The sequence below is a fragment of the Anabas testudineus genome, chromosome 7 (assembly GCF_900324465.2).
Source record: "Anabas testudineus chromosome 7, fAnaTes1.2, whole genome shotgun sequence".
Lineage (NCBI taxonomy): Eukaryota > Metazoa > Chordata > Actinopteri > Anabantiformes > Anabantidae > Anabas > Anabas testudineus.
In genome coordinates this window covers 11883793-11894833 of record NC_046616.1, presented here as the reverse complement: position 1 = coordinate 11894833, position 11041 = coordinate 11883793, and the positions used below count along the sequence as shown (strand labels likewise).

General features: G+C 39.7%; 3 protein-coding genes across 3 annotated transcripts; 1 reads left to right on the top strand and 2 right to left on the bottom strand.

The window, feature by feature from the left end:
- Positions 1 to 228: 228 nt before the first annotated feature.
- On the top strand, positions 229 to 1637 carry LOC113167177. The gene is made up of 5 exons (XM_026367591.1): positions 229 to 272; positions 349 to 660; positions 893 to 1019; positions 1099 to 1217; positions 1330 to 1637. Exons 1-5 carry the CDS (start codon positions 239 to 241, stop codon positions 1635 to 1637), a joined length of 900 nt encoding a protein of 299 aa, XP_026223376.1. The 5' UTR covers positions 229 to 238.
- Positions 1638 to 2831: 1194 nt separating this feature from the next.
- Positions 2832 to 4993, bottom strand: LOC113167973 (pepsin A-like). The gene is made up of 8 exons (XM_026368972.1): positions 4853 to 4993; positions 4595 to 4712; positions 4098 to 4216; positions 3803 to 3999; positions 3589 to 3705; positions 3341 to 3485; positions 3060 to 3158; positions 2832 to 2969 (listed from the first exon to the last, which is right to left on the bottom strand). The coding sequence occupies exons 1-8, from the start codon at positions 4991 to 4993 to the stop codon at positions 2832 to 2834; spliced, it is 1074 nt and encodes a 357-aa protein (XP_026224757.1).
- Positions 4994 to 6861: 1868 nt separating this feature from the next.
- On the bottom strand, positions 6862 to 9902 carry LOC113167972 (pepsin A-like). The gene is made up of 10 exons (XM_026368971.1): positions 9810 to 9902; positions 9277 to 9491; positions 9008 to 9149; positions 8551 to 8668; positions 8213 to 8331; positions 7925 to 8121; positions 7715 to 7831; positions 7446 to 7590; positions 7184 to 7282; positions 6862 to 7093 (listed from the first exon to the last, which is right to left on the bottom strand). The coding sequence occupies exons 2-10, from the start codon at positions 9465 to 9467 to the stop codon at positions 6959 to 6961; spliced, it is 1263 nt and encodes a 420-aa protein (XP_026224756.1). The 5' UTR covers positions 9468 to 9491; positions 9810 to 9902; the 3' UTR covers positions 6862 to 6958.
- Between the last annotated feature and the right edge of the window lie 1139 nt (positions 9903 to 11041).

Genomic DNA, 11041 nt, shown 5'->3' with positions numbered 1-11041 from the left:
TGCTGTTCCTGTGTCCACAAACGGTGTACAAATTATAAAAGAAAGGAAAAGAAAGGCCAGGCTGAAATCCCGTCTGTCAGAAATCAAATAAAGAACAGGCAGCCTTGTGAGAAACACGTTTGAACTTCCATCTCATGAACTTCCTCTTCTTTCATGGATGAGGTGGAGCCTCAAATCCTCTAAATAGAGTGGAAAACCAAAAAAATACATAGTGTTGAGACTCGGAGAGACACTGAAGATGAAGTTTTCTGTTGTTTTTCTTCTTTTATTAGGTATGATGAGAAAACATGTTCTGAGTTCTCCAGTGTCTGTAATGATCTGCTAATAAGAAGTGTTTCTTTTTTTCAGATCTCTCTCTTCTAAACGGGCAGCAGAGGATTGAGGAGTTTGAACATATTTTGTTGAAACTCGTTTTCCCTTCATTTTACAATAGCTACATGAAATCCTGCTGTAAACTCTATCCGGCAGGATGTTACAAAGTGCTGGACAGTACAGGCTTCACCTGTGATTTACTGAAAGGAAGAGTGACAAAAACCGAGGAGGACGGCTGGATTCAATTCAGAATATCTAATGTGCAGCTTGTGGATGGAGGCTACTACAGATGTTTGGTGCTGGGCACCCCAAACCACATCTACAGTGACTACTATGTTGAGATCTTAGGTTAGTATCATTTTATTTTATTATATTATAAATGTGTAAATGTATAATTCCATACTCTCTAATGTGTCCAATAATACACGATCAACAACTGCATCATTACAGTTTCATAAGATAAATGTTCACTTGAGAAATAACATTTCAGTGTTATTTCCACATTTGTTTGCAAAAGAGAAGCCCATTCTAATTGCAGCCATTAATCCATGAAGCATACATGATATTGTTGCATTTGCAGAAGCTTCAGTTCATCACAGCCAGTCTCAGTCTCCACTGACAACAGCCACTAACCCTCCCAACACCTCTACAACACTGCCATGGACCACTGGACCTGCTCTGGCCCAGGACCACAGTGACAGCCCCAGGTGTCCATGCTGTAGATCATTCATTTTTGTGGCTCACTGGCCAAATTGACCAACTGACTGTGTCCTGTCTCTTTATCAGAATCTCCTTTAGTTTTGGCCTGTCACTAGCAGTCATCGTGTCCATTACAATGATGGTTTTGATCACGTCAGTGATTGGTGTTGTTTGCTTGCGAGTCAATGCAAAACGTAAACCATCGGGTAAGCACGTTTCTGAACTGAATAACATATAGATGTGAGCATCCACTAAAAAGTAATCATACACTTCTGGAAAGGGTAAATACAAACAAACTGGTGTTGATTTTCTTTGCAGACAAATATGGAGAAACTCTGTGTGAGTCACTGAAAGAACAGGGCCCGGTAAGTGCTAAACAGGGAACTTGTAGCCTCTGTGAGTCATTGTCATTTGAATTGAATGTTTCTGCTCCAGACCTCCTCTACAACACTGTCTCTTCACAGGAAGTGAGTGGTGTAGTTTACACAACAGTGGACTTCAGAGCTCAGCAGGAACCGACAGAGCTGTATGCAAACCTGAGGATGCAGAAAACACGAGCAGGAGCCCTTATGGAGCGTGAAGAGCATGCTGGGATGGTGGAGTACTCCACGCTGGCAATGCACTAATGAACTAGTGGAAAAGTGTGTTTCTGATTTGAATGTAGTATTAGATACACAAGTGTGATTTTAAAGAGTTACTGTCAGTTTAATAGTTATGGTTTGTATTAATCAGCCTGTGTAGTATTTGATAGGAGGGACAGCTAGGGACAGGTGTAATTTGTGTTTTTTTTATTACATCACCAAGCGCTAATGGTAATTCCAGCATTTGTTATAAACACAAGAACAATGTAATGCACAACAACAAAAAAATGTCACAAGCTTCAACCTCAAATATGTTTTTGGCTGTTCCCATGTCCACCCTATGTATACCCACAATATGGAAATAGCAAACAAATTTCAAAATCATTTCTCAGAGGACTGGCACCCTCGTGAGGAACATGTCCGTGTCTTTCATCTGATGAACTTCCTCTTTATGTGTTGGAAATAAACACAGCACCAAATTTAGGATATTTTCTGCTCTCTGTTGTCTGCAATAATATAATAAAAAGAAATGTTTATTTTTCCAATATCCCTCATCTAAAGGAGAACAAGAGCACCGAAGGATGTCTACAGGAAGTACAGCATTTATGAAGCTTCAGGGATTTTATGTTATGCTGATTTTATTTTAACTTTTGTCTCTTGTCTTTTCCCCAAATGTATGTAAGTCACTGAACAACACCTTTAAATGTGTATAACATAAACCTTTTCTGATTGTGATTGAAGGCCTATTATACACACAATCTGGTGATATTAAGGCAAAGGATTTGTATTCGTTTTCACATGGTTTTTCTCTGAGTTTGACACTTCCTAACATTGTCGTCTTGTTCACAGGCTGAGATAACAGGAGAGTTGTCAGTTCATGGCATCAGGTTATCTTGTATCAGTGTTTGTCCTTATCAGCCTCAAAGGAAATCTGTCTCTCTTATATTTTGTGAGACGTTCGATATTCTATTCTCGGTCCTTCTGCTACACAAAAAAGCTGGTGGCGATCTTTTTTGTATCCATATGAGGTCAATTTAATAAACCGTCTCAACTGATTCACACTCCTGAGACTTGACTGTGTAACACTGGCAAAACTACCACAGCTAAAGTTTTTATTTTTGCTGAGCTGATATACGATCTTGGTTGTAGTCACCACAGTCAGGCTGACACACAAATGCAGATACAGTTCATACCAGTAATATGCACATTTATAGACAATTCATCACTTGTGTTGTTTTATTATGCAGCTGGGGCCAGACCAACATACTGATTTGCAGTGTCAAAAACAGTGTAAAACTGCCGGATGAAGACATCTCCCAGGATCCAGAGCTGGTCAGAGCCACCCTGTCCAAAGCCTGTGTTGCAACCGTAGGAGGTCTGTGGGAGACAATGGAACAAAGAATTAATTTCTCTAGATATTGTCGAGAGTGTTGAATATGTTTTTGTTGCAGCTCAGGTTCAACTGACCTCAGAAACGTAGGCAGATGCAGGGATGGTGAAAGCATTTCCATTGAGAGTGAAGGTGACATCAGGCATGCTCTGGATGTTCTGGCAGCTCACTGAAGCCTGTGAGAAGAGCATCACACAGAATTAAAGTTGTGCAGCGGCAGAAGTTGGATTTATTTCTATTTTACAGGTTTCCAGCTGAAGAAAGTTATCCTATATAATTTTTTTTGACAGTTTTGACATCAGAGCATTAGATGTCTGTTTACTCTGGGTGCTGAAAAACAGAAGAATCTGCAACTCACATCTCCATATTGGTCCGTTGAGGCTCCAACGTAGGAATTCATGTTGTTGATGTCAGTGGTTGGACCAACGATCTGGGAGGTACCAGTGTCAATGATGGCCTGGCAGCCACCAGAGCAGGCCACAGTCTGTCCATTGATGGTAACGCTGTGAAGAGGAACAGCACAAGGTAGGTTACAGTCAAGCTGGCTGTGCCATTAATGCTTAACCTGCAGTTTTGCTGAATCGTTGATTTTGATTTTTTTTGTACCTGTCCATTTGAATCTGCCAGTAGGTGGCAGAGGTCAGAGGAATCCAGGTGATCTCTCCAGTGTAGTAGTTGCTGTCAACACCACCAAAGACCACCTCACTGCCTTGTTCACTGTTGCTAAAGAGAGAAAGAAACAAACATCATACAAACATTTATTATCACAGGAAATTAATCAAACAATCCAGACTAACACATTTCCACCCAGGTTCAGTACCTGCTCAGGTAGACAGAGAACATGGGCTCAGACACCAGTCCCTGTGAGACCATATTGGCAAAGACGGGCACAACGTCGTCAGAAGAAATGGACTGGAAGGCCAGTCCCAGGATGCCATCAGCTGCCATCTCAGCCATGAAAGGAGCCTCTGTTTGGCTGAGTCCAAACACCTGGTTGGCCACAGAGATGCCGCCCACCTACACCCACGAAACAGCTGTCAGTCACAGTTCAACATGTATAAATTCATGTCTGTGTAAATTCAAAATGTACATTTTGTTCCAATAGTTTAATTCACCTGAACTGTGTCACTGCCCAGATATCCTGTCATGCTGCCAGTGCCGTATTGAATAGACAAAGACTCATCGCCCCATTGGAAGGTGGAGGAGTCTTGTGGGTTGAATTGATTGTGGTTCTCTACAGACAAACTGTATATTTTTGAAGCATTCATGTCAACTTAGCAATTCAACTAACAAACTGCATTAAAATTCTATTGGGGGTACCAGTTAACCTGAACTCTCTATCCAGGTCAACAATCTCTCTCTCCCACTGTGCTAAGGGAACAACGTCTTGTGGTTCCTTCACCTCACCTCATAAAATCCCAGGAAAACATTTTCAGCTCTTGACCTACCCACCTCTGCACACTCGCCTCTGCTGCCTCACTTTAGCATTTTAGCGTTACTGTCAGTGGACAATCTACCACCCAAACAAAGTTGAGTAATTTCATTTTAAAATTAACTGGAAAAAATGTTTTCAAGTAAGTATAAAAGACATTAATAACTGTGAGGTACTCACCACAGGCCTGGCTGGAGCAGTAGACTGAAGGCACCCACAGGTTGGAGGAACCACTGTCAAAGATGACACTGAAGGACTGAGCAGGGGTGCCGATGGAGATCACACCGTAGTAGGACAACTGGAGGGACAAGAGAGGACACAGTACGTGATGCAGATTAATAATGTATAGTGTTGCAAAACAGAGGTTGAGACTACATAGAACAAACAATCAGATGAATCATGACTAATTCACTAATTTGACTCTGTTTTTTAACTTACATCAGCATCATTAGTCATGGACTCAATACCAGTCTGGATGAACTTATTCATTGGTCTGTATGGGAACCTCTTCCTGTACTCCTCCCATAATCCTTTCTCCTGCAGTTTTTGCCTGGCAGTCTTCCCCTTGATCAGTGGCATCCTACACAAAGAGAAGTGAATGAAGAAGTAGCATATACAGATGTCCAGGGTGTCGTAGTTGGAGAAATCAAAAATAGAGCCTTATGATCTTCCTCAGGTTGCTTTTCAGCCATCAGATCAGACTTACCTCAAAACACATTCGGAGAAAGCCACGATGGCTAACAGGACGATTAGGCACTTCATTTTGTTGGTAACACCACTGAGTAAAGCTCCAGGTGCAGAGTCCAGCCCTTATATACAACTTGTCAAGGTTGTGTGTCCAAAATGCCCTTCTGTGTAGCCTGATATCATGTATCAGCTGAAGATTAGGAATATGTAGTACGTTGATAAATGGCCTCTAATCTAGATAGAAATACGCCATTAAACCAATGAACACTTTTGAAGTCCAAATATTTTGTAGAAACAATTTACTGTAATACCATCCATCTATTAGCAGTAGCCACTTGTCCCTGTGAGGGTCGCTGGGTCAGGAAACTGGAGCTGATCCAAGCCGACATTAAGTGAAAAGTGTGGTACAACCTGTAGAGGTTGAAAGTCTACCATGCTGTAAAACCAAGTAGACTTTATAAAGTGGAACTTATGTTTTATGTGTTTGTGTTTTCTATAGACAATTATAATGAAATGTGTTCACAACCACTCACTGAAATATGTCTTTTACTGTTTCTACGGCTACCATGTCGTTCGATTGAGACTTCACAGGATGTGAAAAAAGCTAAATTCTGGAGTATATTTCTGCTAAAGAACGTTGTATTGCAAAACACTGTAGCTTTCATACACTGACATGTAGATCAGGAGATTTGATTTCCAGAGCTTCTCGTTGTTGTTCACATGAACTTAGGTCATTTTTGGTCTGGGTTATCTGACAACGAGACAAAACACAGATTGTTTTCATTCATTAGAAAAGGAAATGCAGGCACTGACTTTAAAAAAACTTGACTGAAAAAAGAAAACCTGAAATACCAAATTTTTTTTGTTTAGTTTTTTAACATGTGCTTTTGAATTAAGGCCAACTATTTAAGAAAAAAGCTCCTTTATAGTTTGAGGTGTGGTTTTTCTTTTCGTTTCTTTTCTTTGTTTCTTTTTGCACATATTTTTGTGTCCTTTTTTTAAGTCAGTCCCTGCATATCATTTTTCTCTCTGACATCTAATTGTGTAAAATCATAAAGCAACATGAAAAGCAGATAAAGTTAAGTATAAGTATCAAAGAGTACATCAATATACTGTATTTATGTTCCACCACAGTATGATAGAAATGCTCTTATACAATATCTCTGTTGATTCTTTTATAGTAGCTACTACTAATATTTCTAACATTACTATAAGTGCTACTAAAGTTTTACCTACTACAACTATGACTCAACTATTTTCACATTTGAGTTCTCTGTTATTTGCCACAGGAACCCTAAGACAAGGCTGTTTCATGGCATTTTATGCATTGTCTATAAATCTTTACTGGTGTACACCACGGAAGCGACTGTGGTGCTCTGTGTCGAAGAAACCAGACTTCTTCAAAGAAGAACATTGGGAAAATGTCACACATGAAACACATCATTTAGTCAAGGTGGATGATTATATCCTGCAATAACCAACATACAGTGGGCCCTTTTACAGCCGACTGTTTCTTAGAGAACAATTTAAAATCTGTCCTCTCTAATCATAGCTTGATTGCAGACTGTTTGGGGGATTTCGGTATATCAAGACAAAATTACCCATCTGCTGCTCACTTCTGCCAGCTCCAAATCATCAGTCATGTTTTCGGTCATTTAAGATACGTGATTTGTCAGCGTTGGGGGTTTTGTGCTTCTGGGTTTGCTGTACTGATATGTGTTATTGGTTGTCACCATAGTCAGACACAAAGAAACACAAAATGTTTTCATTGCTATATTCTCTTTAATATGAAGGCAGTTTAACCTTCTGACACTAAAATACATATTTAGAGATAATCCATCAGTTGTGTTTATTTTATTATGCAGCTGGGGCCAGACCAACATACTGATTTGCAGTGTCAAAAACAGTGTAAAACTGCCGGATGAAGACATCTCCCAGGATCCAGAGGTCAGAGCTACTCTGCCCAAAGCCTGTGTTGCAACCGTAGGAGGTCTGTGGGAGACAATGGAACAAAGAATTAATTTCTCTAGATATTGTCGAGAGTGTTGAATATGTTTTTGTTGCAGCTCAGGTTCAACTGACCTCAGAAACGTAGGCAGATGCAGGGATGGTGAAAGCATTTCCATTGAGAGTGAAGGTGATATCGGGCATGCTCTGGATGTTCTGGCAGCTCACTGAAGCCTGTGAGAAGAGCATCACACAGAGATAAAGTCATGCAGCAGCAGAAGTTGGATTTATTTCCATTTCACAGGTTTCCAGCTGGAGTAATCTTATAATACTCTGACAACTTTAACATTAGAGCATTTACTCTAGGTTCTGAAAAAGATGAAAATGTATGACTCACATCTCCGTATTGGTCCGTTGAGGCTCCAACGTAGGCATTCATGTTGTTGATGTCATTGGTTGGGCCAACGATCTGGGAGGTACCCGTGTCAATGATGGCCTGGCAGCCACCAGAGCAGGCCACAGTCTGTCCATTGATGGTAACGCTATGAAGAGGAACAGCACAAGGTAGGTTACAGTCAAGCTGGCAGACTGTGTGCCATTTCTGTGTGTGCCCGTGCCACAGTTTTGCTCTTAATTACTGAATTTGTTTTGTTCTTTTTTTTGTACCTGTCCATTTGGATCTGCCAGTAGGTGGCAGAGGTCAGAGGAATCCAGGTGATCTCTCCAGTGTAGTAGTTGCTGTCAACACCACCAAAGACCACCTCACTGCCTTGTTCACTGTTGCTAAAGAAAGAAACAAACATCATACAAACATTTATTATCACAGGAAATTAATCAAACAATCCAGACTAACACATTTCCACCCAGGTTCAGTACCTGCTCAGGTAGACAGAGAACATGGCCTGAGACACCAGTCCCTGTGAGACCATATTGGCAAAGACAGGCACGACATCATCAGAAGCAATGGACTGGAAGGCCAGTCCCAGGATGCCATCAGCTGCCATCTCAGCCATGAAAGGAGCCTCTGTTTCGCTGAGTCCAAACACCTGGTTGGCCACAGAGATGCCGCCCACCTGGACCCACAAAACAGCTGTCAGTCACAGTTCAACATGTGTGTAAATTCATATCTGTGTAAATTCAAAATGTTCCAATAGGTTTATTCACCTGAACAGTGTCAGTGCCCAGATATCCTGTCATGCTGCCAGTGCCGTACTGGATGGAGATAGACTCGCTGTTCGTTGAGAAGGTGGAGGAGTCTTGTGGGTTGAATTCATTGTGGTTCTCTACAGAGAAATTGTATACAAGCAATACAACAAACAAATTGCATTAAGTTAATTCCAGAAACCAAAGATTTATCTATAAAGTTAAATATAAAGTAAAGACTGTAGTTAGTTACTTTTGTCCGCTGTGTATGTAAAACACTGTCAAAATGTTTAAATTAATTTACCAAATTTTAACCCAAATGCAAAAGATAGCTGACTTAATAACTCTCTCTGACTCACGACAGGCCTGGCTGGAGCAGGAGACAGAAGGCACCCACAGGTTGGAGGAACCACTGTCAAAGATGACATTGAAGGACTGAGGAGGGGTGCCGATGGAGATCACACCATAGTAGGACATCTGGAGGGACAAGAGAGGACAGAGTAGAATAATATTATGAGATTTATATTTACAGATGTATATTTTTCTTTCAACATAGAAGCATAAGAGAACCTACATAATTTGACACATTTTTAAGCAACTTTGCTGCTTGTTGTTATGCTTTTGTATAAATTAAAAAAATTACTTTAAGAGCCACTGAAATGAGAATCAGATTCCTTTATGTGCAACAATACTTGATTAATAAGGCTAAATCTACACTTAAAATCTTAAATATATACGGTATGTCTTTCAGCCAGAGGTTACACAGAACATACAATTTGATAAACCAAAGCTAACTCCTCTCTGGTTTTAACTTACATCAGCATCATTAGTCATGGACTCAATACCAGTCTGGATGAACTTATTCATTGGTCTGTATGGGAACCTCTTCCTGTACTCCTCCCATAATCCTTTCTCCTGCAGTTTTTGCCTGGCAGTCTTCCCCTTGATCAGGGGTACCCTACACACAGAGAAGTGAATGAAGAAGTAGCATATACAGATGTCCAGGGTGTCATAGATACAGAAATCATAAAGAGAGCCTTATGTTCTCCCTCAGGTTGCTTTTCAGCCAGTCAGATCAGACTTACCTAAAAACGCATTCGGAGAAAGCCACGGTGGCTAAAAGGACAACAAGGAACTTCATCTTGTTGGTCACTTTGCTGGTGGACACAGACAAGTAAAGTTGCAGTCGCCAACCAGCCCTTATATACAACATGTGAGGGTTGTGTGTCCAGAATGCCCTTCCATGTAGTTTGACATCATGGAAATAATAAAACATGTAGTGTGATAAATGACCTCTTATCTGAAAATAAATAGCCCATTAAATCAATAAACATTGAAAACCTTTGCTGCGCTAGTATTTTTTGGAAATAATTTCATCAGGCAGGACCTGGGGCTTTGAGCCAAAACCCAGCTGAGTGAAAAAGCATGGTTCACCTTGGAATCTAACAGAGTCTAAGACTTTAAAACCAAGTAGGACTCTAAAGTTGGACTTAAATTATACTTATATTTATATAGTGGTGTTACATAGAAATTCTTCATCCAAAAGTTGTTTAACAACAAATCATTTTTGTTATTTTTACAACATAAACTTGATAAAGAAAACTTTTGTTGTACATACCGTATATCGGTTCCATTCAATATATATAAAGTTAATGTGTTGACTTGTAGATCAGGAGATTTGATGTCAACAACCTCTGTTTAATGTTGATATAAAAACTTTCCACGCGTTTCTAAAGGTGTGGAAAGGTATGCACTTGTTTAGTTGGACGGGGTTATCTGATAACACGGAGCGGTCGCTTGTGTTGTGAGCATTTAAATATACAAAATACAATAGCTACATTCCACAAGTTTTATATTGAATCTATGAATAAAAACTGAATTTTGCAGGTACATTCATATGTTGTTTTATACTTAATTCATAACTGCTGTGCAGTATAATGCAGTATAATAAGCCTGCAGATATTCCACCAGCTACTGCACAGTACATTAGCTGCCTGGCAATTCAACTGTTCATGGCAGAGTTTTAAATTAATAAATGTAGTGTGTGTAGTGTATTTTTTCTTAATTTTGGAAGTTTTCATTATTCACAGAAACCAACTTTATCACCAACAGAGACCTCCGTTTGTCTGCCTCACTTGTTGTTTTTAAACAGGAACTGATTTGATTGGTCATTACTGAAGCCTGCCCAGATCCCACCTGCTCCCTCATCCCTCCCACTAGTTATATATTCTGCCCACATTTGACTTTGTCTTAGGTTGCACTCTGTAAATACCATCACGGAAATATTATGAATGCTAATGCAATACCCACTGCAATTATGAAAACTGTCACTACTACTTCTAATACTACCTCAGCAAAAACTAAAACTAAAAAAACAACAATAACAGTAACAATAACAACTTATATAATGATGATGATGATGATGATGATGATGTTGGATGAAGTTTATATTAATGTCAGATGGAAATTCCAGTGTTGCAGTAGCTATTATATAAAACACTAAACACATAAACACACAGTAGTCCATAAGGTAGACAGGTAACAATGCAGCTAGAGACCAAAGACTAAAAAATAAGGCCTAATACCTTATCATTGTAAATAGTGTCATGTTGTCACAGCCCTGACATTTTGGGATATTATACAGGTAGAGTTAACTCTCTTGTTTAGCTTCCTAGTTTTTTTTGAATTCCTGTTGTTTCTGGTCAGGAAAAATTAGATACAGATATTTTTGAATCTCGAACATGTGATAAAAAGGTAGGCTCTGTAAAAAGTGTATTTTTAGGAAACAAATTAAATCCTGTCCTCATGTTTTGTTACACCTGCTTTCAGAAATATTTTTCTTTTGTTTAA

What these genes read in the sequence shown, in the direction of transcription:
- LOC113167177 (XM_026367591.1), top strand. Translation starts at nt 239, where the DNA reads ATGAAGTTTTCTGTTGTTTTTCTTCTTTTATTAG. An exon ending in GACCACAGTGACAGCCCCAG is followed by an intron (nt 1,020 to 1,098) that starts GTGTCCATGCTG and finishes TCTCTTTATCAG; the next exon opens with AATCTCCTTTAGTTTTGGCC. An exon ending in TGCAAAACGTAAACCATCGG is followed by an intron (nt 1,218 to 1,329) that starts GTAAGCACGTTT and finishes TTTTCTTTGCAG; the next exon opens with ACAAATATGGAGAAACTCTG.
- LOC113167972 (XM_026368971.1), bottom strand. Translation starts at nt 9,467, where the DNA reads ATGTTTTATTATTTCCATGATGTCAAACTACATGGAAGGGCATTCTGG. An exon ending in CTGCTCCAGCCAGGCCTGTC is followed by an intron (nt 8,332 to 8,550) that starts GTGAGTCAGAGA and finishes ATTTCTCTGTAG; the next exon opens with AGAACCACAATGAATTCAAC. An exon ending in CAACGGACCAATACGGAGAT is followed by an intron (nt 7,283 to 7,445) that starts GTGAGTCATACA and finishes CTCTTCTCACAG; the next exon opens with GCTTCAGTGAGCTGCCAGAA.
- LOC113167973 (XM_026368972.1), bottom strand. Translation starts at nt 4,993, where the DNA reads ATGCCACTGATCAAGGGGAAGACTGCCAGGCAAAAACTGCAGGAGAAA. An exon ending in CCATGACTAATGATGCTGAT is followed by an intron (nt 4,713 to 4,852) that starts GTAAGTTAAAAA and finishes TTGTCCCTCCAG; the next exon opens with TTGTCCTACTACGGTGTGAT. An exon ending in TGGCAGATTCAAATGGACAG is followed by an intron (nt 3,486 to 3,588) that starts GTACAAAAAAAA and finishes TCCTCTTCACAG; the next exon opens with CGTTACCATCAATGGACAGA.